This window comes from Paroedura picta, chromosome 16 (assembly GCF_049243985.1).
Source record: "Paroedura picta isolate Pp20150507F chromosome 16, Ppicta_v3.0, whole genome shotgun sequence".
Lineage (NCBI taxonomy): Eukaryota > Metazoa > Chordata > Lepidosauria > Squamata > Gekkonidae > Paroedura > Paroedura picta.
Window position 1 is genome coordinate 29,826,093 of NC_135384.1, and position 23,825 is coordinate 29,849,917.

General features: G+C 51.2%; 1 protein-coding gene across 1 annotated transcript in view; it reads left to right on the forward strand.

The window, feature by feature from the left end:
* SCN4A (sodium voltage-gated channel alpha subunit 4) overlaps positions 1 to 23,825 on the forward strand; it is a 37,211-nt gene that overhangs the window by 9,942 nt on the left and 3,444 nt on the right. Inside the window, exons 10-24 of the mRNA XM_077314242.1 lie at positions 2,266 to 2,418; positions 3,341 to 3,464; positions 4,028 to 4,266; positions 5,556 to 5,729; positions 6,832 to 7,188; positions 10,577 to 11,122; positions 18,180 to 18,312; positions 18,568 to 18,722; positions 19,742 to 19,915; positions 20,320 to 20,442; positions 20,992 to 21,270; positions 21,590 to 21,643; positions 21,874 to 22,011; positions 22,498 to 22,602; positions 23,251 to 23,521. Coding sequence (XP_077170357.1) covers positions 2,266 to 2,418; positions 3,341 to 3,464; positions 4,028 to 4,266; positions 5,556 to 5,729; positions 6,832 to 7,188; positions 10,577 to 11,122; positions 18,180 to 18,312; positions 18,568 to 18,722; positions 19,742 to 19,915; positions 20,320 to 20,442; positions 20,992 to 21,270; positions 21,590 to 21,643; positions 21,874 to 22,011; positions 22,498 to 22,602; positions 23,251 to 23,521 — 3,025 coding nt within the window. The remainder of the gene's footprint in view (positions 1 to 2,265; positions 2,419 to 3,340; positions 3,465 to 4,027; positions 4,267 to 5,555; positions 5,730 to 6,831; positions 7,189 to 10,576; positions 11,123 to 18,179; positions 18,313 to 18,567; positions 18,723 to 19,741; positions 19,916 to 20,319; positions 20,443 to 20,991; positions 21,271 to 21,589; positions 21,644 to 21,873; positions 22,012 to 22,497; positions 22,603 to 23,250; positions 23,522 to 23,825) is intronic.

Sequence of the window (23,825 nt, forward strand, 5' to 3'; positions counted from 1 at the left end):
TTATTATCTTTATATCCCACCCTTCCATAGTCGGCTCAGGGAAGGTAACATCAGAGCTTAAAGACGCTCAATTACAAATAAATAAGAGATGTGCAATAAAACATTTATCCATTTTGAATTTAGTTGAGGAAACACCCTGGCTGTGCCCAGCTGTCTTGCTAGTTTGGTGTAGTGGTTAGGAGTGCAGACTTCTAATCTGGCATGCTGGGTTCGATTCTGCGCTCCCCCACATGCAGCCAGCTGGGTGACCTTGGGCTCGCCACGGCACTGATAAAACTGTTCTGACCGAGCAGGAATCTCAGGGCTCTCTCAGCCTCACCCACCCCACAGGGTGTCTGTTGTGGGGAGAGGAAGGGGAAGGCGACTGTAAGCTGCTTTGAGCCTCCTTCGGGTAGGGAAAAGCGGCATATAAGAAGCAACTCTTCTTCTTCTTCTTCTTCTTCTTCTTCTTCTTCTTCTTCTTCTTCTTCTTCTTCTTCTTCTTCCTCCTCTAATGCACTTGGACTGCATTTTTCCAGAGGGGGGTGGCCCAACTGAGGCTCTCCAGATGTTCATGGACTACAATTCCCACGAGCCCTGCCAGCCTCTGCTCATGTGAATTGTAGTCCATTGACATCTGGAGAGCCACAGCTGGGCCACCCATGTTCCAGAGAGATTAGGGGGGGAGGGAGTCTCAAGAGCAGAGGACACGTTCGTGTGGGTGCTTAATGACAGAGGATCCTGCCACTGAGACGCCCAGGGGTGTGCAGGTGGACGTATCCTGGTTGGGGTCAGCTCTGGTAGAACTTGCCGTGTCCTACCTCTGAAGATGCCAGCCACAGTTCCCGGTGAATCTGCCAGACCACTTTGGCCACGCAGCCCCGAAAACCCACACCCACCAGCCTTCGGAAGAAGCTTTCTGTCTGCCCAGGAGGATCGAGGCATTTTTGTCAAGATGGATTCGGAGTGACCGCTGCCTGGCAACCGGATGGACAAGGCTTTCCCTTTCGAGATGCCGACCTGTTATGTCAACCTCTCTTCCGGCCTCGGGTGTCCTCTTCTGTTCTTAAAAAAAGAGGGAAAGAAAACCATCCGGGAAAGGCATCTCCGGCATGCTGATGTTCTGTAACAGCTTCCAGTCTGGCCAGCTGCTTCCGCCTCCCTGACCCTGAGCCACCCTTCCAAATCTAATTTTTGGGCTGGCCAGCAGCGTCCTCCTTTATAAAGGCATGGGCGGAAGGGTGTCTGCAGACAGGAGGCCTTCTAATCTTTCAGGATCCGAGTGGAGATTTTCTGTTTCCTGGCGGGGGGTATTATGTCACTCTTCCCCTGTGAAAATTCGGGCAAAATTTCTTTCAGCGGAGAGCATGCCTTTGGTCTCGCTGGTCTGATGACCTTTTATTGGGGCCATTTTTCTCAGTTATGAGGTTTGGCCTGGAGGAAATTCTCCTCCTAACCCCAAAGTGGCTATGGGCATCTCCCAGGGCACGCAAGAAATCTGCCTAAATCCACATAATCAGCATTTCTGTCAGATGGCTACCTAGCCTCTGCCTAAAAAACCTCCACAGAAGGAGAACCCACCACCTCCTGGTATTTTAATGCTGCTGATAGCTGCCCCAAGATGCAAATGGGGGGCAGGATGTAGAATCAGTAAATAATATCATTTTACTGGACCAGTCACGTTCCTTTCCTGTTCATGAATGAGGCTGTGGGATTTAGAATATCTTAATTACGTTGACTATTCTTGGTTGCAAGACAAAATATCTCTAAACATCTGGATACATTGATGTCAGGTTTGCTTTTAAGAAAATAAAAAAGCCATTCATGTTCAGGATTGGGGAGGGGAGGGAGTGGCCTGATGATGACAGCGGTCCAATCACAAAAAAAGCAAATGGGTCATGAATGGGAGTTGGTGAGACCAAGAAAACAGTCACAGACATTATGCACAATGCAAAAGGGGACTCAAAACTAGCTTCTGGGAGGGGAAACTTGGGGTAAAAGTGGTCTCAAAAGAACTGGGGGGGGGGGAAACATGGGGAAAAACACATCAAAAACTTAAGGTACAAAATGCGTCAGGATATCAGGGAATAAGTTGAAGCCGCATGGGGACTGCATTGACAAAAATGTCTCCTGCAGAAATTCCTCGTGCTGCAATCATGATGAAGCACCCTATATAGCCATGCCAAAAATTCAGTTGTACTGAAACCACCCCCAACCCAGCCCAGCCCAGCCCAGGGGTGTGCTTTCCCATGCCCCCTCTAACCAAATCCCATGGTGTCTCTGCAGCTTCAGGAAGCCATAAACAGCAGCTCTGCAGAGAGCATCGTGGTGGAGAAGAAAAAGAAGGGGGACTCTGACCAAGAGGCACCCAGCGACCAGGACTGCAACGGCCGGGTTATTCCGCGCTTGGTGTTGGAGCGAACAGCCACAATAGATGAGGTGTGTCAGATTGTTAGTAGCCAGACCCCTGGAGGGGGAGCCTGTCACTTACATAACTATAAATGCCCTCCCTTAATATCCCATCAGGCAGGAATGGAATAAATGCAAGTTCGGTCCACATGCAGCCAGCGGGGTAACCTTGGGCAAGTCCCAGTTCTCTCAGAGCTCTCTGAGTCCCAGCTAACTCACAGGGAGTCTGTTGTAGGGAGAGGAAGGGTAGGTTATTGGAAGCCGCTTTGAGACCCCTTTAAGTAGTAAAAGCAGTGTACAAAACCCCAGTTATTGGTCGGGACTGCGCACGTATAATTCAATTTGATCCAACTAAAAAGTACCTGCCCCAGCCTTAATGGTCTGAATCACTATTTCTCAATCAGTTTAAACGACCAAATCAATCGCTGGTTAAACTTTAAGGGAAAAGAGAAAGGGGGGGGGGTGTTCCCCTTTTTATTATTATTTATTTTATTTATAATTTGATTTATAGGCCCCCTTCATTGTCTAGTTTTTGTCCTTTCTGGGCTCCAGGGGTTTGGGGCTGGAAACAGAGGCCCCAAACCTGCAGTGTAGCTGCAGGAGCCCCTCCTCAAAAGAACCCCCAGGTAGCAAAAAGACTGGACCGGCGGCCCATCCAACCTCTATTATTTCCTGCGGCCAAATCAGACGAGAGAATCTGACATTTTTCTCAAAATAGGAAAGCCGAGGGGTCTCAGGATGGGATTAAACGCGTATGGCTGATGTCCTTGAAATTCCTCACACCCAGAACACCTTCACCAGTAAAAAAAACCTAGACTGAGCATCAGTTCTGCCAAGCACCAGCAAAACAATTGCTTTTCCTTAAAAAGATTTCTGCACCACCTTCTCACCCAACCCAAAGCACTGCTGAACCGTCCTCTTCCGCTGGGACTTGTTTGTTTGTTTGTTGCAGTCCAATCCCCTGGAGGACCAGGCGAAGGCTGACCAGAACCACCTGCAGGTGGGCGATCTGGACGGGACGGGGCTGCAGAAGCGAACCGGGAGTGCTCTCAGCGTTGTCTCCACCGCCCTGGATGGTAAACTTCTCCCCGGCTTCGGGCAGAGCTGGGCGGGTCAGGTTTTATGAATACCGATTGTTTTGAATACGGTTTTGAGTTTTAAATTATAATCAACAAATGCGACAATAGCCAGTAGATCCTGCAGAGGAGTTTAGAATCTCTTCCAGATTTCTAGGTCAACCGGCAGCCCAAATTCTCTATGCTACCTCTGCCCCGTTGCTCTCTTTTTCACGCTGTGTTAAGACTATGCCTGTCTCAGTGAGCCTGTTTGGTTACATATCTTGTTCAAGACAATCGGTTTGTGGCCCTTAAAGCTAACCGTGGCTTTCCCCTGAGGTGGGAAATGGGCTCTAGCATTGGATGGGAGCTAAAAGGAAAGATTCTCTTTTAACTTGCTTTTTCACTGGATTTAGGGGGGACCGGCTACATCTGTGCACCCCTGCAGAGGCTGTCCCTTTTAAGGCTTTTAAGGGCTTTAATCTTCATTTAAATTTTGCCCATTGATTTCATTGTCCTTTTGCTTCATGGCGGCCCTCGGGAACCAGCTGCTTGTGGCCAAGTCTCCTGGCTTTTGTTTTCAGAGCTGGAGGAGGCCCACCAGAAGTGCCCGCCCTGGTGGTACAAGTTTGCCCACAAAGTCCTGGTGTGGAACTGTTGCCTGCCGTGGGTGAAGTTCAAGGAATTCGTCAAGCTCATCGTCATGGACCCCTTTGTGGACCTGGGGATCACCATCTGCATTGTTCTCAATACCGTCTTTATGGCCATGGAGCACTACCCCATGACCCAGGAGTTCAACGACGTGTTGGGCGTGGGCAACCTGGTGAGGACGGCATGCTGCCCGATTCTTTGATTCTTTTGGTTGGGCGGTCAGGGAGCCAGCAAAGCCGGAGGAGTAAGGAATTATTTGTAATTTAGAAGGCTTTAAAACAAAGACGTTTTAACCATTTTTTTTTTCAAAAAAAGATTAAAGCATCTAAGTGACATAACAGATCAAAGAGGTTGAGTTTAGGCTTTTCCGTTAATTCCTGGTTGCTTTCTCAGGATCCCCCTCTGCGGAGTCTCCCAAGTAGCACCAGAGTCACTTTCCAGCAGCCTTTCGGAAATGCAACGGAGAGATTTCGTCCCATTAATCCCCTTGTATTTCCTAAATGAAACCCAAGCCAAAGCAGGCATGCCTGGGGGACCTCTGCCCCGGCCCCAGTAGGATATCAGGTTATTAACACTCCACCAGCTTGGGAAGGCGACACAGAACTATGCCGCTATTGTTATGTCGGAGGCACGCTTGATGGTTGCAGCACTGCGGAGGGGGGAGCGAAAGACGGGCGGGGGGGGGTCTATGTTTGGGAGAGGGGGGACACAGAGGGAGGAGGCAGGAGGGAAACACAGCAGGGGTGACAGGGTGAAGAATGCACATTCGTTTGCATAGTTTGCATAGCGATGAGATCTAAGACTTAACAAGGGAAGTGATAATGGAGCGTTTATCAGCTGTCAGATCCCTTTGAGCTACTCTTTTCTTTTTTTGTACTCTGTGGAAAGTTTAACAAAGGGGGAGTTTGGGAGCAGATTCTTGTGGTTTGCAGCGGGACCCATTCTGAAAAATGGAGATGGGTCTTGAGGGGGATGCAGAAAACCTCCATCTTTTTCTTAGGAAAATTTAAGGGCCCTGAAGCGTTCTCCACTCACCCACCCCCTCCTTCGTAGATGATTAGGGTTTTATTAGTTTGGGGTCCTGTTTACCGCCGTGTCTTATGGTTTTGTAGTAATCTGTTTTAATTGTTATTTTAACTGGGCAATAAATCCAATAATAACAATAACAACAACAACAACAACAACAACAACAACAACAACAATAATAATAATAAAAGTGGTGGATTTTGCTAACCTGTCATCAAAGCAGAATCAATTCCACCAAAAGTAAATAATTGATAAGGACCCTAATTTGGCAGTATCCATGATGGTAAATCTCGTGAAAGAAAACAAACCAGGGAACACACAAGTTTTAATTTGTGCAAGGCGCTCTGTGCAAGGAGCATTCTCCCTCGCCCCTGGTTGTCCTGGTTCCTCTCAGCGTAGTTTTCCTGCTGCTCCCTGACGCTCTTCCTTCCGTAGGTCTTCACCGGGATATTCACAGCTGAGATGGTGCTCAAACTGATTGCCCTGGACCCTTACGAGTACTTCCAGGTCGGGTGGAACATTTTCGACAGCATCATCGTCACCCTGAGCTTGGTGGAACTGGGCCTCGCAAACGTCCAGGGGCTGTCGGTGCTCCGCTCCTTTCGGCTGGTAAGGGGACTCCTGCTGACCGGAACGTGACTTCCCGGTGGCACAAGCAGATGTGGTGAAGATGACCCATCTCATCCCACTGGCAGCCGCTCAGGGGTGGCGATAAAGTGGGTACCCCTTCGGCCCTTGCTCAGCTTTCCTAAACTGAAATTGGGGTCCACACGGCGTTAGTGTTTTAAAGAGGAGAGGCTGTGGGTGAGCATTAAAGCATACAGGTCCCCGGTTCAAACCCCAGCATCTCTGTTTAAAGGGACCAGGCAGGAGGGGAAGGGAAAGAGCTCTGCCCGAGACCCTGGAGAATCTCAGCCTTTTTCCAGGCTGTGGCCACCTTTGGGGTTCTGATGCAGCTTGACTGGTACAGCCACAAAATGGCGGCTACAAAAGGGCTGCTGCAGCAGGGGGAAATCAAGAGCCCTGCTGGGAAATCTCTGTAAAACTGACCTCTCCCGCCAAGCCTTTGGATGAGGCCAGCACAAGCTGTAAGCACATTGCACAATATTGCCTCTAACGGGCCTCCCCCAACGCTCTCCTGGCCTTCCATTGCAGCACTGGAAATGGCTCCACCAACCAGCCGGGTGAGCCGACATCTGTGGCCATTAGGAGCTTGATTGGGTTGTCCAGTCTTTCAATTGGAGGTGTTTTGCTGTCTCAAGATATCGATATTCTATCTAAATGTAATTTTATGTTGTATCTAATCTAATTTTTAGCTGCCCCGAGACGCTGGTGAGGAGCGGGATACTAATCAAAATAACAATAACAACAATAAGAACAGATCCAAATGAGTAGCCATGTTGGTCTGAAGGAGCACAATAAAATCAGAGTCCAGGTGCACCTTTGAGACCAACAAAGATTCATTCAAGGTGGGAGCTTTCGAGTGCAAGCACATGATGGTCAGTTCTTAGTCTGAGGAAGAGTGCTTGCACTCGAAAGCTCACGCCTTGAATGAATCTTTGTTGGCCTTAAAGGCGCCCTTGCTGGACTCTGATGTTACTATATAACAATAACAGCAATCAGAGGCATCACGTTGGGGAACCCTGACTCGGACCCTCCAGGGGCTGGCGAGAGTCTCACTGGCTCACCAGGTTCCCTCTTCCGTTCCCAGATGAGAGTCTTCAAGCTCGCAAAATCGTGGCCGACCCTCAACATGCTGATCAAAATCATCGGCAACTCGGTGGGCGCCCTGGGCAACCTGACGCTGGTCCTGGCCATCATCGTGTTCATCTTTGCCGTGGTGGGCATGCAGCTGTTTGGGAAGAGCTACAAGGAGTGCGTCTGCAAGATCGCCGCCGACTGTGAGCTGCCACGGTGGCACATGCACGACTTCTTCCACTCCTTCCTCATCGTCTTCCGCATCCTTTGCGGGGAGTGGATCGAGACCATGTGGGACTGCATGGAGGTGGCCGGGCAGGCCTTGTGCCTCATCGTCTTCATGATGGTCATGGTGATCGGGAACCTGGTGGTGAGTGGCTTTTTCCGGCGAGCCCCAAGCAATAGTTATTGGGTGATCGTGACCATATGTGGTCAGGTCAAGCCACCCACCCCTCCCCAAATGGCCAATGAGGGGATGGGAAGGGGAGGGGCCCCGGGTGGGCGTGTCCACAGCTACGTCTCCCACCCGTATTCCGCCTGATCACACCACCTCTGGGGGGTTCTTGGAGCCTGGAGAATGTTCCAGGGGTTTCCCAAGAGTGAAAAAGTTGAGAAAATCTGGGTTAAGCAGTACAGGGGGAAAGAAGGGACCTCCCTCCCTGCTGCATCCCAGCAACTATCTATCCAGTTCCCTTGCATAACACCAGAGAGTCTCTGGTGTTTGCACAGAATACCTCTCCATCGACAGTAACTAAGTACATACTTCCGGGACTGGCAGTCTTCAAACAAAGGTTGGATACACACTTTTCTTGGATGCTTTAGGATGCTTAGGGCTGATCCTGCATTGAACAGGGGGTTGGACTAGATGGCCTGTGTGGCCCCTTCCAACTCTATGATTCTATGATTCTATGATTCTGTGAAATGAGTCCTTATCAGATTGGTTGTTTCCAGGCCCTCCCCCTGCCCCATTTGAAATATCACCCTCTCTTGCCTTGACATATTTTTGGTGTTCCGGATCCAGCTGTCATTTTTCTATTCGTGTCCCTTTCCGCATTTCCGTTGCAAGCCATTAAGGGGAAAGGTTTGGGACTTAGTAGAGGGAAGAAGAGACTGGAGCAGCCTTTAGGGTTACAGGCAAATAGTTGGAGCCGGTGCTCCGGAGACGCCTCCGAGAGTTGTGAGGAAAGCCAAAGGAGTCTTATATAAAGGCCCCAGTTAAGTCTTGAGGCATGAGCCATGTGCAACGTAGCAGCCATGACCTTGAGCATTAGCAAAGCTCCGTCTCAAATGCACTCCTGGCAGGAAGAAGCACAGAAACGGACGCGGGGGGAGGGGGGGAGCAGGACTCTGCCTTCTTGCCGCAGAACACATTCCACTTTCTCGCTGATGTTACTGTACATGGCAGACCCGGCGGGGCCCGCAGGGAGGGGCGTGGGGGCGAGAAGAGGGGGGGTCTTGGGTGGGTATGAGGTGGAGCAGGACCCTGCGGCTGACCTCTAGCACCTCTCAAGAACTCCCTCTGCATGCAGTCCACATCCTGTTGCCCACAGGAGGGCAGAGCTCTCCCCCACGCCTTGCCTCACCAGCAAGGTGGAGGCTGCTTTTAGCTGTCGTGGCCATGGCTCATTGCCAGAACTTTTGTTTGCTGTGAATTTGTGCCAGGATATCATATACAGGCCAGTGGCTCTCACCACTCCAGTGTGCATTTTGCAGAGGGGTTTTTCATAGGCCTTTTCTGCACTGGTGTTTTCCTTTGCTTTCTCAGTGCATTTCCTTGGGTATTTTTTTCTTTCTGTATTTAACCCTACTTTTCAAGGGGATGTGTTGGGGGAGGGGGGAGGCTCCCTTCTGCATTCAGTTCCTCCCTTTGGCTTTCAGTTCACATTCTGTTTGCTATTTCTCTGCTTTTTTTAAGAGAAACTTTGCAGCCACCTCCCCCCCTTCTTTGCCCTGGAGCCTAATTCAAAAGCAGAAAGGTTTCATTGGAGTTTTTGTCCCTACCCTTTTCCCTCTGCAGAATTGCCTTCATTTTTTTTTGTGCCATCAAATCACAGTTGACCTAGAGTGACCAGGTGACCAATGTTTTTTTCCTAATTCCCCCAGAGAGACACAGACAGACAGACAGACAGACAGACAGACAGACAGTTCACACCCTGAACAGAATATAACTGTTGTAATCTGAAAACAGGCAGTGGGCAAATTGCTGCTGACTGAGGTGTCTGTGTTAATGACTGCTGTTTGTGCTTACAGCTTAGAGGGAACATGGGTGGTGACTCCATGGGGTTTTCAGTTGTGGGGAGAGGAAAGGGAAGGCGACTGTAAGCTGCTTTGAGACTCCTTCTGGAAGAGAAAAGCTGCATATAAGAACCAACTCTTCTTCTTCTTCAGAGAAAGAGACATTCAGAGGTGGTTAGCCAGTGCCTATCTCTACACAATGACTCTTATATTTCTCGGGGGTCTCCTAGCCAAATACCAACCGTTCTTAGTTTCTAGGATCTGACAAGATTGGGTGAACCTGGGCCATCCAGGTGAAGGTGCAGCACCTACTACCAGTCCTTTGCACTTGAGGGGCCCTTAGACCTGGTGAAAGAAGAAGAGTTTGTTTTCATACGCCACTTTTCCCTTCCTGAAGGCGCCTCAACGCAGCATGCAATCGCTTTCCTTTCCTGTCCCCACAACAGACCCCTCCCACGGCTCAGGCAAAGGATGCACCTTCTCCTAAGCTGCACGTTGAGGCCAAAGATAAATCGCTCAAATTCAGGCCTGCCTTGCACAACTGGAATGGCCTCTGGAGAGCACACATGCGTCAAAACCCTCCCAGAAAGGCATGTGTCAGATGGGCCAGTCCTGAGAGGGGGATTGTGGGTCTTGCCAAAGCCGGCCAAGTGTCTGTTAAGAACCTCTTGCAAGGGATAAGGGGCCTCTTGGCAGGCTCTCTTTCTGCTGACGGAATCTGATTTTCCTCTCATGAAGAGCTGACTCCGCTCGATCCGGGCTGGACAGGGGATTCTTACGACACTGTCACGCAGAAGGATTCCCAAATGTGCTTCTGGAGAACTGGGTTTGTTTCCCCGCTCCCTCTCCATATGCGGCCAGCTGGGTGACCTTGAGCTAGTCACAGTTAGTAAGAGAACTGAGAGCCTCTAGTGGCCAGATGGGAATTAAATTAAAGGGAAGAACAAATAAGAGGAGAGCCAAGTGCGTGGATGATGTGTGGGATCCACCACCGTGAGATGGTCAGTTTGCCTTGTTTTGTTTTAAAAAACAAACATTTCCAGTCCTTGCAGAAGCGACAAAGAGCTGGGGCCAAACTCAGGAGCCTGAGACGGGGACAGAATTTCTAGGAACAGAATATGCATCTAGGCAAAGCAAGTGCATTTTCTTTGCTTGCGTCCTAAGAAATGTTGTAATGCTCAGGTTTTGTTCTGCATCTTCCCTCCTCCCGCACCCACTGGATAACGCACAGGTAGTCAACCTGTGGTCCTCCAGATGTTCACAGACTACAATTCCCAAGAGACCCTGCCAGCTAACGCTGGCAGGGGCTCCTGGGAATTGTAGTCCGTGAACATCTGGAGGACCACAGGTTGACTACCCTTAGGATAACGCACGTTCAGTGTGCTTTTGTTCTCTTTGGGATGATTAACACATGATCTACTCTCTCTCTCTCTCTCTTTTTTTACCAAGTACTGATTTCTGAGGGATCCCCCTGCCTGTTTTTAAGTCAGCGTCTCTGTTGTCCCCTTCCCCGTCCCCTGCAGGTTCTCAACCTCTTCTTGGCCCTGCTGCTCAGTTCCTTCAGCGCAGACAGCTTGGCGGGTTCCGATGACGACGGCGAGATGAACAATCTGCAGGTTGCGATCGGCAGGATCACGCGGGGGATCGACTTTGTCAAGAAGCAAGCCCTCTGGCTCCTTCACCAGGGGTGGAAGCGGGGAAAGGAGCCATCGGCCAAGGAGGAGGAAGAGGGTAATAAGGAGAAATTTGTCCTCAACCACATGGAGACTGGCCAGGACTCCAAATCGGATTACATGGATGGCATAGCCAAAAAAGAGTCAGCCATCGACGGGCTCTGCCCCATAGACTTGGGCCAGGACCCGCCGGTCATTAATCAGCTGGACGTCAGCCGGGACTCCAAACCGAATTACTTGGACAGAATAGCCAAGCGAGCCCCGTTCATCGACGATCTGGATCACATGAACTTCATCAACAATCCGAACCTGACCATCCACGTCCCAATCGCCTCTGAAGAGTCGGACCTTTACGACGAGACGGACACGGGAGAAGAGACAGCGGAGGACACCAAGGTGAGGCCCGGATCCCCCTGCGAGGAGAGGCGAAGCACGGGGAGGGCGCCCAAGAGGTCTGCCTGGGAATGGGCTCCTCGGGTGCTTTTGGGGGGTTCCTTGAGAATGAGCTTCCTTGGAGGAAACTGTGCCTGTCTTCACTAAGCTGCCCTGGCAGTCGGGGCCAGCATCCCGGACTGGCATACCCAAGCAGTTGTTCAGGCCCCCCGTGCCAAGGCTGAGGCGGTCTCCACGTTCTGGTTTGGGAAGTGTTGTGGTTCCGTTCTGCTGTTTTTAGAAGCTTTTAAAGTCTTTTGTTTACATTCCTTTATTGCATTCATTGCTTTATCTCCCTTTATTTCATGCTTGGTTGAAAACATTTGGACATAGTGGTTCTGCTTCTGGTCTTTTTTGGGCTTACCTATAAGGCTGAGCTTTTGGAAAAAAGAAGAGGTTTTTTTGTGCCCCACTTTGTACCCCACCTAAAGTAGGAGCTCCTTTTAATTAGACTTCAGTTTGTTGATAATAATGTTTGTTTGTTTTTTTCCATTTATGGAGATGGAGATTTGGGCTGGGAAGCGGAGCATTTATCCTTGAGAGTATTTGTCAGTTTGTCAAACTTTTGCAGTTTTTATTGCAGGTGCTGAGCTCAGCATACTAATCACGTTTAATTGCACCTAGTTCTTTACACTGGCCGCAAAGTAGGAGAACAGAAGTTAATTAAAAGTTAGCGGTCAGAAACCTCCGTTGGTGTCGTTTATGTCCATTAGTCTAAATCCTGAGGTGTCCAAAATCTTGGTGAGATCTCATTCCTGAAACCCTCGAGGTCAGGCTGAGTTGGCTGGGGAAATATCTGAAGGTTGTGGGGGTGGGAGGGACAGTGCCCGAGCTCCACCCTCCGAAGCAGCCATTGTCTCCAGGGGGACTGATCTCTATTGCTCGGAGTACAATTGCGATAGCAGGAGCTTTCCAGGTCCCACCAGGAGTTGGTAACCCTTAAGGTCAGGGGTAGGCTTGCTAACCTCCAGGTAGGGCCTGGAGAGCTCCTGGAATTACAAGTGATCTCCAGGTAGAATAATGGAGTTGGGAGGGGACCTCCAAGGGTCATCTCGTCCAGCCCCCTGCACAATGCAGGAAACCCACAACTACCTGCCCACCTACAGTGACCCCAATCCCATGCCCAGATGATACCCCCCCCCCCACCGCTCTGGCTTGGAAGAAATTTCCTTCCCAACCCCTTAGTGACAATGGGCATTTTCCTGGGCATGAAAGGAAGGGCCACAAGAGGCCAGCTCAGACACAGTCTCTTCTGCCCGCCACTCACTATCAAATATCCGTTCCCCTGTAGCAAAAGACCAGTTCCTTGGCTGAGCTTCTATCAGGGTTGCCAACTCCAGCTTGGGGAATACCTGGAGACTTTGGGGGTAAACCGGCAGTGGGCAAGATTTGGGGCAGGGAGAGACTTCACTGCTATGGAGTCCCCCCCTCCAAAGCAGCCATTTTTCTCCAGGAGAACTGATCTCTGTCACCTGGAGATGAGCTACAATTCCAGAGGATCCCCAGGTCCCACCTGGAGGCTGGCATCCCTTTTCTGCCCCTCCCCAGCCTCTGCTTTTCCCAGGCCAGTGGCTTCTCTGCCTGCAGCTGGGCACCCCAGTGGGAAGAGACTTGGCAAGTGGGAGGTCTTGCCGTGTGTCTCCTAGAAGTCCTCCTCTTCCAGCTTGCTCGCCTGTGGAATCCGCGGGACCCCTCCCCAACACGCTGCTGGGCCTCTTGCCCTGGCAGGGCCAGCTAATGGCTTTGAGATTCTCGGGTTATGCCAGACGGCCCCCAGGGCCCACCACGTGTCCAGAGATGATCCCCGCAGGGGAATTAACGCCAGATCTAATTGTGGGCCCCTCAGCAAGTTTCTTCAGCCCACCGGCCGCCTCCCCCGGCTCCTCCCGCTGTCACTTATCATCATGCCTGGGCAGCTAACACACACACACACACACACGGTTGGCACCCAGCTGCCTCCAGCCAAGTTCTCCCTTCTTGGGGCAGGATCATGTTTCCTGCCCTGGACGTTGGACCAGGGGAGCTTTTCACATCCGGCCCCTTTTCTCTCTCTCTCCTGACAGCAGATTAGGGTTAAAACAAAGACCTCCATCAGCAACCGGGTTTATGGGCTTTGGAGTCCGGGAGAACCTTGCCTTCCGGCCTCTGTAGCCAACACAGCAGTGTCTGTAGGGTTGCCATCCTCCAGGGAGGGCCTTGAGATATCCTGGACTGGTAAATTATCTCCAGCTGGCAGAGATCAGTTCCCCTGCTTCGGAGAGCGGCTGGTGTTATAAGGCTGGCAACTTCCAGGTGATACCTGGAGATCCCCCGCTATTACAGTTGATCTCGATGGCCAAAATGAACCCCCCTGGAAAAGATGACTGATTTGGAGGGTGGGGTCTCTCCCCTCCTCAAACTCTGCCCTTCCCAGGCTTCCCTGCATCTCCAGGAATTTTCCAACTTGGAGATGGCAACCCTAAGTGTTTGGTACACACCCAGGCTACAAAGAAGAGCCCTTCATTAGGACGGTGTGCAAGAATACTTGGAGGAGGTCGATGCAAAAGGGACCCACCGGCTTTCCCCTGGGGAGCAACAGGAGGGGGAGGGGCTTTCAGCGTGGAAAGCTGGACCCGACCGACATGTGGGGGGTTCTGGCTAACAGCACCGTGTCTTCCCTGCACACTGCAGGCTTACTCAGCTGGGAGGAGCTCTCTGGCTCCCTCCAAAACTTACTTACTTACTTGTGTGTTTGTTTGTGTTTGTTTGTGTTTATTTGTTTGATTGGTTGGTTGGTTGGTTGGTACCGGAGGCTCAGGTGCTTGATAAAGTACCTGTCCTATGCTAGGAAGGACCTACCTCACAGGGTGTCTGTTGTGGGGAGAGGAAGGGAAAGGGACTCCTTCAGATAGGGGAAAGTGGGGTATAAAACCAAATCTTCTTCTTAAGAGCCAGCAGGGTGTTATAGTTAAGAGCAGCAGCCTCGAGAACCTGGTTTGATTCCCCAACTGTGTTCTTGAGTGCGTCACAGTTCTCTTAGGGCTCTTCTCACAGAGTTCTCTCTGTGAGAAGTTCTCTTAGAGTTCTCTCGGCCCCACCTCCCTCGCAGGGTGTCTGTTGTGACGAGAGGGAGGGGAAAGGGTTTGCGAGCCGCTTTGGGCCTCCTTCAGATGGTGGAAAGCAGCTCGTCCCGTTCCACCGATTTGGTCCGGCACAATTTTTCCTTGCATTTTTGCCATCGATTCCCAGTCTCTTTACGGTGGCCCAGCAGGCCACATCCCCTGGGGCTCATCTCTCGGGCGCTCTGGGGCTCCAAACAGAGGGAGGTGGCTGCCCCCTGGATCAGGTGCTGGAGGCTGTGACTTCCAGGAAAGCTGGAGCCCTGGCAGCGCTCAATTTTAGAAATTCATCTCGCTGGCTGCTGACAGCAGGAGGCTCCCTGCCAGAAGCCTCTAGGACGGGGCTGGGCGAAAGCTGCCTCTAAGGGAGGTCCCCATCCCTCCGAGGGGAGCCCAAGCTCTTTGCCTTTGCCGGTGCGAGCCCCACTTGGAAAGGCAGGCTCCACCTCTGGACTTGTCCCCTGAGCTTTGGGCGTGGCCGAGGAGCACCACTCTCTGGCCCCGGTTGCCAAGCTGGCAGCGAGGGTGGCATTTGCAGCAATGGGCTTGAATTACGGGCAGAAGGGCCGTCATTCCCCCCTTTATCTGTGTGTAAGCTAGCCAGGAGCCCCTAAGACGCGAGCGAGCCTTGCGGCTTTTATGGGCTCTGAGGTTTGGCCGGCAGGATCTGCTTCCCGATTTCTGAACTGAGATAAACTTTGGCCTAAGGGCTCTTTGGTGTAACCTGAGCCATCCGTGCTTGAGATAACCCAACTCCCTGGAGCGCAGGTCTTGGCTTGACTAATTATAACTCAAGTCGCTTGGCACAGATTATGCTGCAGTTTGTGACCAACTGAGAAGGGGGCAGCGGCGGCTTGCTAGGAAAACAGATTTTGGAACAAGACGTTGGCTGCTTTGTTGCTTGGGGAAAGCGGTGAGCTTGCTAGAGAGCGGGTGGCAACAGACACAGGTGGAAGTCAACCGTAGATGGGCGTGGACAGCAGGGGCCACGGGGTGTCCAGATCTGCATGGTCCACGGTTGTTTTGGCCGCTTTGCATTCCTGATTGGCCAAGGCCCAACAGAGCTTGAACCCTTACAGAGACTAATTTGGTGTCTTCTTTGGGGCCAGCAACTGGTGGCATTTCCTTGGGGTTCAGCCCACAGACTTCCAAATGAGAGGGTCTACAGAGAGAACCTGGAACCGGGTTAGATTCCCCACTCCTCCTCCACAGGCAGCCAGCTGAGTGACCTTAGGCACCCAGTTCTCTCAGAGCTCTCTCAGCTCTCTGGCTCCCTCCAAAACTTGATAAAGGAACTGCCCCATGCTATGAAGGACCGATCCTATCATAAGAGATGGTTGCATGAAACCATCACTGTCAAAAACCCATTTGAACAATGTGACATAGGTTTATATACTGCCTCTTCTGACAAGGAGTCTGGACAGGTCACAAGAACCATCAGATTAAAATAACCACGGTTCAGTTTACAGTTAAAACATCTACGAACAATCAATAGTGAAGATAATAAAACAGCTAAAATCTTATTTCAACATTCCGTCCTTACAGATCTCTCCAAGTCCATGGGACTTGCAACTGAACTGGGAAAGGAAAGGAAAGGAAAAGAAAGGAAAAGAAAGGAAAAGAAAGGAAAGGTCAACTGGGGGGGGCAACCCTAGGGCAAGCAGTTGTATTCTGTAACATGTGCAAGGCATCATCCAGGGCAGCCTCACATAACACACATGACAGTAATCTAGCCTCAAGGTTACAGTTAAATGGATCTGTAGGGCTATATTTGCAAGATCCAAATACAGAGACATGGAAGGATGAGTTCTAGGTCATCCAGTTTCACGGAATCAAAGAGCTGGAAGGGATCTTCAAGCAAAGGTTGGATACACACTTTTCTTGGATGCTTTAGGATGCTTAGGGCTAATCCTGCATTGAGCAGGGGGTTGGACTAGATGGCCTGTATGGCCCCTTCCAACTCTATGATTCTATGATTCTATGATTCTATGATTCTATGATCTCCGGGTCCCCTAGTCCAACTCGCTGCAGAATGCAGGAAACTCACAACTATCAGCATGTATATTCCCAGGATGTGCCTCATGCATTTGCCATTGATCTCCTTGACCAGAAAGGTTGTTCTAGATGCCAGGGACATTTTTGCAAGAGCCACAAAAAGCAATTTCAATGTGTTTTCAGTGCCAGAAGTCAACATGAATTAGATGAGCCACAATCTAAACTGTCACGGACTTGTATGAAGAAAAGAAACCATTGCACTGTTTCACATGACTTGCTACCTTTTATGCAGCGGGGAGAAATTTCCCTCACGCTGTCTAAGGGAAACTTTAGCCACCCACCAGAATGGAACAAGTAGAGTGCTGCAAACTTGCTTCAGTTCGGTCCTCAGTGGGGATGGGGGAAAATGTGCAGCCCCACAAGAAACGAGCAGATGAGCTGTGTTAGCCTCCCTCTGGAAAGCAAATTTGACACTGCCGGGGGTCGCTTGGCACTTTCCCTCATTTTTAACATGGGGCAGGTACTTTGTCGCATTTTGGAGGGAGCCACGAAGCTGGGTCAAGTCTTAGATCAGGACGTTGCTGAGTGCCATACCATGAAGTCCTTGTTTTTAAGAGGGACATTTTGAGGGTCACCAAAATATTTGAGTCCCAGCTGCTTTGTCAGAAACTACCGAGGGTCTAGAACTCTTCTGTAAAGGATCCGGCTCCATCTGAGTGTGTCGTGGAGAAAGATCTGCATCTCATGAATGAGTCTGATGACAAGAAGGCCCTTCTCTGGCAGAACTGTCCCATTCTGCAGGCCCTCTTCTGCCATGAACTCTGGGTATCAGCAGCCACCCAAGGCCTCTCCCGGGCATGAGCCACCTTACCTGGCTTTCCGAACACCTGGAAGGGCTTTTCTGTCCCTCTTTCCATTCAACTGCTGCCACCCCCTGGCCTTTGGAGGAACTGTCCACTGAGAGTGCCAGGGTCCCACCATCCCTTCCCTGTTCTGAGGCCTCACCGCTGCATCTCCCACTGCCACATCTGGTTACCATGGGGATTGCTTATTACCTTGCACACGACTGGGGGAACAGCCACCTGCCGACTCAGTGCCTGACTCCTCTTCCTGGTGCTCCTTTAAAACTCGTGTACCAAGAACAGCAGAGGTCTCATGTGGTACAGAGAACTATCAGCATCAGCATTAAAAGTTATAAAGCAGCTACTAAAAAGGAATGTCCAGATTAGGGGTGTGCATTTGGGTGGTAAGAACTTTTTAAAAATCCCGAATCAATACTGATGCATATCTTCCCCCCACCCCACCCCAAGTTTTTGCCTGAACAGAGAATTTTGTACTTTGGGGACTCCTTTGGGTAGTAGGAAGCAAGTAGTTAAAAGACAGTTCTCCTTCTCCTTCTCCTTCTCCTTCTCCTTCTCCTTCTCCTTCTCCTTCTCCTTCTCCTTCTCCTTCTCCTTCTCCTTCTTCTTCATCTCCTTCTCCTCCTTCTCCTTCTCCTTCTCCTTCTCCTTCTCCTTCTCCTTCTCCTTCTCCTTCTCCTTCTCCTTCTCCTTCTCCTTCTCCTTCTCCTTCATCTCCTTCTCCTCCTTCTCCTCCTTCTCCTTCTCCTTCTCCTTCTCCTTCTCCTCCTTCTCCTCCTTCTCCTCCTTCTCCTTCTCCTTCTCCTTCTCCTTCTCCTTCTCCTTCTCCTTCTCCTTCTCCTTCTCCTTCTCCTTCTCCTTCTCCTTCTCCTTCTCCTTCTCCTTCTCCTTCTCCTCCTTCTCCTTCTCCTTTTCCTTCTCCTTCTCCTCCTTCTCCTCCTCCTCCTTCTCCTCCCCTTCCTCCTCCTCCTCCTCCTCCTCCTCCTCACCGTAAACTTGGAGGGGGGTGGCTACACCTCCACCTGCTTTTGAGCTGATCGTGTGTTCCTCTCCTTTTGCCATCTTCAGAAGCCGCTTTCGGATGGGACGGAGTCCTCTATCTGCAGCACCGTGGATTACAAGCCTCCTGACCCGGCGGAGGAGGAAGTGGCAGCTGAGGAGGCCGTGGAGAACGATGAGCCGGAGGAATGCTTCACTGAAGGTGGGTTGGTCGGCCAGGATGTCCGGGGCAGGCCACCCGCAAGGAGGTCTTCAGTGAGCCCTACAAGCCTCAGTCCCAGGACCTGCGTTGGGTGTCATGGCTCAGCCCCACGGCACACGAAGAAGGGGTGTGTCCTGTGCCCCTGCATGCCCATCCCGGATGGGGAGGGGGCTCCGGACTGGGGCAGTGGGAGTTCCGGGCAGGGTGCCGTGGGACGGTGCGGTGACCGTCGGCCTGCCTCTTTCCCCACTGCAGCCTGCGTTCAGAGGTGCCCTTGTCTCTACGTTGACGTCAAAACAGAAAAGGGGAAGAAGTGGTGGAATCTCCGGAAGACGTGCTTCAAGATCGTGGAGCACAACTGGTTTGAAACCTTCATCATCTTCATGATCCTCCTGAGCAGCGGGGCTCTAGTAGGTGCCACTTCTCGGCAACTTTTATTTCAGGAATGGATCAATCGATCGATCGTACGGCGGGTGTGCTGTGCAGCAAGTAGATCCCAAGACTGTCTGGCAGCCAGGCAAGGGATGTCTGACATTTCTTGCCTCCACATCATGACCTCCTCATGTGTACCTTTGAGGAGCTGCCCCCCAAATCCTTGGAGGTCCCCCATCCAGGTATTAGCCAGGGACGGCCCTTCTTAGCTTCTGAGATCTGGAGGGATCAGACTTGCTGGGCTGTCCCGGGCAGGAGCTTTTGCAGGGATCTGTTCATCACGTGGCGTGTGTGTCATGGAGCGGAGAGATCCGAGGACAGACTGGCAAGGGACTTTCAGAGGTAGTTTGGCATTGCCTGCCTTTTTTGTCGTGACCCTGGAGTTGCCTAAAATAGCTCCTGAATACATGACGGGAGAATTAGCCATTCTCAGAGACTTGCTGAGCGAGAGGAGTAACCGGTGAGATTCTTCCACCTAGGTATGCGGGGGGAGTATCCTAGATAGGAATACCAGGCAGAGGCAAACTTTGAAATTAAATTTTATTGAAAAACAAGAGTCCCAAACACACATTCACCTTGTTTAAACTAAACAAGCATACAAGAAGAAAGAAAAGAGTGCAGGAGGAGGATTTGCATCTTTGGTCAGAAAAAGGTCAGTAGCTACAGTGCGATGTTCATATATCCATGAGGAGAGAAGCAACCAGGCGAATCAGCGCCAGAGGTACCTGGCAGTAAATGAGCAAGCATGGCGTATCTCTGGCACGCAGACACACCTGCGCAAGCTCCCTGGCCCAGCCATATGCTGCCACCAAGAATGTTAATAAAAGGGAGGTTCACGGGCAAACTCACCCTTGCACACAGGGAAGGCTCCTCCCAGCACCATCTAAATAACCAAGTAGATGACCAATCTAACAGGAATGCCCAAAATTGATGGACTCGTTGGCTTGTTTGATGGCAGAGACAGAAAGTCAGGGGACGTTTGTTCTTCCCCTTTCAGGCTTTTGAAGACATCTACATCGAGCGGCGGCAAACGATCCGCACCATCTTGGAGTATGCGGACAAGGTCTTCTCCTACGTCTTTGTGATCGAGATGCTGCTGAAATGGGTGGCCTACGGCTTCAAGGTCTACTTCACCAACGCCTGGTGCTGGCTGGACTTCCTCATTGTCGATGCAAGTTGTGTTCTGCCTTGTGGGGGAGTCACCTGGGGGCGTCGTGCAAAAGGCTGCCTGTCCGTTTCATTTGGCAGGCGATATTTTATCCCTAAATGTGGGTCGATTAGACCAGGGGTAGTCAACCTGTGGTCCTCCAGATGTTCATGAACTACAATTCCCAGGAGCCCCTGCCAGCGTTTGCTGGCAGGGGCTCATGGGAATTGTAGTTCATGAACATCTGGAGGACCACAGGTTGACTACCCCTGGATTAGACTACAGACACGTTCCATTTTGGGCGTGGTTAACAATGTGGACCAGATTCTTGGAAGCCAAGGGTCAGGATGAGGAACACGAGGAACACTGGCCCTTCTCCTGCCCTTCTCGGCTTGATTTGCCCCTAAGGACTCCGATTCCTTCCCCAGGTCTCTCTGGTCAGCTTGACTGCAAATTGGCTGGGCTATTCTGAGCTGGGAGCCATCAAATCCCTTCGGACGCTTCGGGCCCTGAGACCTCTTCGCGCCTTATCCAGGTTTGAAGGCATGAGGGTAAGTTGGGCCGGATGCCCCTGGGCTTTCCACCTGAGCGGCTTGAATTTGTCTCTGCAAGCAGTGTCTTGGGAGGGTGTTGGGAACTGATGTGGTCCGAATAGCCTCCTGTAATCGCATCCTCCATTTTAATAGAGCCAGCGGGGTGCTGGGGTTATAATCAGCGGCCTCTAATGTGGAGAGCCAGGTTTGATTCCCCACTCTTCCTCTTCCTCTTCCTCTTCCTCTTCCTCTTCCTCTTCCTCTTCCTCTTCCTCCTCCTCCTCCTCCTCCTCCTCCTCCTCCTCCTCCTCCTCTTCCTCCACACGCAGCTGGCTGGGTGACTTTGGACTAGTCACAGACTTCGGCCCCCCCTGAATTGTTTCCCAGTTATGGCTACAGTTTACCATGTACAGTTTAGCAAGCTGATGCCATTGGTCAACTAAACCAAACTTAATCTGGGTATTTTTATGGGTAGGGATGTAATCGCCTAAGACAGCTTCAGTTTCAAGTGTGTGCAAAATCCAGCCGAACTGTTGGGTGCTTTCTCGTCTCTTTCCGGGTCCCCAGGTGGTCGTGAATGCTCTGCTGGGGGCCATCCCGTCCATCATGAACGTCCTCCTGGTCTGCTTGATCTTCTGGCTCATCTTCAGCATTATGGGGGTCAACCTCTTTGCGGGGAAGTATTACCGGTGCGTCAACACCACCACGGGCGATCTCTTTGACATCAGCGTCGTCAACAACAGGAGCGAATGCATGGCCCTCAGCTACACCAACCAGGTCCGCTGGGTCAACGTGAAGGTCAATTTTGACAACGTGGGTCTTGGCTACCTCTCTCTTCTGCAGGTGGTAAGTTGGCCAGCTTTCCTCCCACCCCACCTCTGTTCTCCATGGGAGCATTTCCCCCTGTGGACACACCCCCTGGGACCCTCCCCTTCCCACCCCCTCCAGGCCCATCATTGGCCATTGGGGGGGTAGGTCAATATGACTATATATGGTCATATCACCCGATTAACAAATTTAAAAATATATACAAAATTAATTAACTCCCACCCATTTAGTAAACTCCTCTGGGGCTTTCATGTATTTTCTCTGCGTGTTCATAGACTTGGCACCCCCTTCCTGGAGTCCAGTGAATTAATCTGTTATTCCGTGTTCCCTTTTGTAGGCCACCTTCAAGGGCTGGATGGACATCATGTATGCCGCTGTAGATTCCCGTGAGGTAATTGGGATACGTCAACCGTCTTGCTCTCCCTTACAAGCCTCTCGTAGGAGCAGCCAGGACTGGCCCACTTGGTGAGAGGGGCACAGCCAGCAAGAATTGGCATTATCCAAGTGAGGTGCCCCCTACGCATGACTTGGCATGTGTAGTGAGATAAGAAACCTATATCTCTGTTAAGCCCAGGGGGGAGAGCGTAAGAAAGTGTATCTATCTCTTCTCTGCCTTCCCAGGTTGAGGAACAGCCCCAGTATGAAGTGAACCTCTACATGTACCTCTATTTTGTCATCTTCATCATCTTCGGGGCATTCTTCACTCTCAATCTGTTTATCGGTGTCATTATCGACAACTTCAACCAGCAGAAAAAAAAGATAAGTGTCTTCTGCCTGCCCCCGTGTGAGTCAGCACCCAGCTGCAGAGAGCAGAGGGCTGGGCTTCCCACCTCGTGAATCGCCTTAGAATCACAAGGGCAGGTTACGGGTTGTGCTCTGCATTGGGGCATGTGATGCGGTGCGGGAAAGAGATCTGTTGAGCATGTGCAGAGAGCACGTGCTTGAGGGCCAAGGCTCCTGCCTGCCTGGAGAACAACAGTTGCTGGCTTTCAGGTTTTCCCTCGCAAAGGCAGCCAGTGACTGCACAGCAAACAGGGGAATTGCTCTCAGCACATGCTCAGAAGTCACTGTGCAAATCCTAGGGCTTGAGCAGTGGGAATGAAAAGAACATTTCCATGGCTCAGATTAAACCCCAGAGGATGTGGGTGCCGGTCAGGAGTGGAGAAGCTTCTGCCGGGCTCGCTCCATGGGTGTTGCTCCAGGAAGAGTTTTCCCCTGGTCTAATAATGGCCATTCCCTTTATACTTTGGAGGAAAGGACATCTTCATGACGGAGGAGCAAAAGAAATACTACAATGCCATGAAGAAGCTGGGCTCCAAAAAGCCCGTGAAGCCCATTCCCAGGCCCCAGGTAAGCCGCTGGGAGGGGACGAAGGGGAAGGCAAAGACCTGAGCACCACAACAATGGTGCCGTGACTGCCCACAATTGAGTGTCCTGACATTGGGCTTCAGGATTGTAGCTGAGTTTAGATAAAATTTAGGAGGGGAAGCAAGAGGCAGGGTTCATAGTGTTGTAAGGTCTGCACCTTCTCTGCCTCTCCTCTCTACTATCAAGTATGTTAGTTCCCGAATAAAGCTTCCGCTGCACTTCAATCAGATTGTGCACCTCTGTTGCATGAATTACTCTGCCAACAGAATCCGCCCTCAAAAGTGGCCAGTTTCTCACAGAGGTGCAATTAAACATGATTAATTTATCTATTTGATTTAACGGGCCCTCCATGCTACAACCTCACCGTTCCACAAGGGTGCATTTCTGAGCAGCCGTCTCCACAGGCAGACCCCAAACTCAGCCTGCCAGTTTGGGAAAACACGACGAGAGCCGCTGCACCTTTAGGCACATGTAAACAGGAACTGCCCTCAGAGGAGGTGGGTGGGCAGAAGGCTGTTCCTGCAGGCTTCGTGTTCACGGGTTTTTCTCCTTCCCTCCCCTTCTCTGTTCCTCCCTCGTCCGCCTTGATCTGCGTGTCTTGCCCCACGTCCACCTTCCTCGTCACTAAAGAACAAATTTCAAGGGATGATCTTTGACTTTGTGACCCAGCAAGCCTTTGACATAGTCATCATGATCCTCATTTGTCTCAACATGGTGACCATGATGGTGGAAACAGACGACCAGAGCCAAACCAAGATAGACATCTTGTTTCAAATCAACCTGATATTCATCGTCATCTTCACCTCCGAGTGCTTCCTCAAGATGGTCGCCCTGCGGCACTACTTCTTCACGGTCGGCTGGAACATCTTTGACTTCGTCGTGGTCATTTTCTCCATCGGAGGTGAGGAGGGGGCGATTAGAGGTTTCTAGCCCAGGCCAGGCCAGTTCTGTCGGATCTTGGCTAGAGCTTGGATGGGAGACCACCTAAGGAGCATTAGGGGTGTGGCAGAGAGGCAGGCCATGGCCAACCATCCCTGAATGGCCCTTGTCTTGAAATCCCTACACGGTTCCCCTAAGTCAGGGGTGGGCACACTGTAGCCCTCCAAATGTCCACGGACTACAATTCCCATGAGTCCCTGCCAGCGAATGAATTGTAGTCCATGGACATCTGGAGGGCCACAGTGTGCCCACCCCTTCCCTAAGTC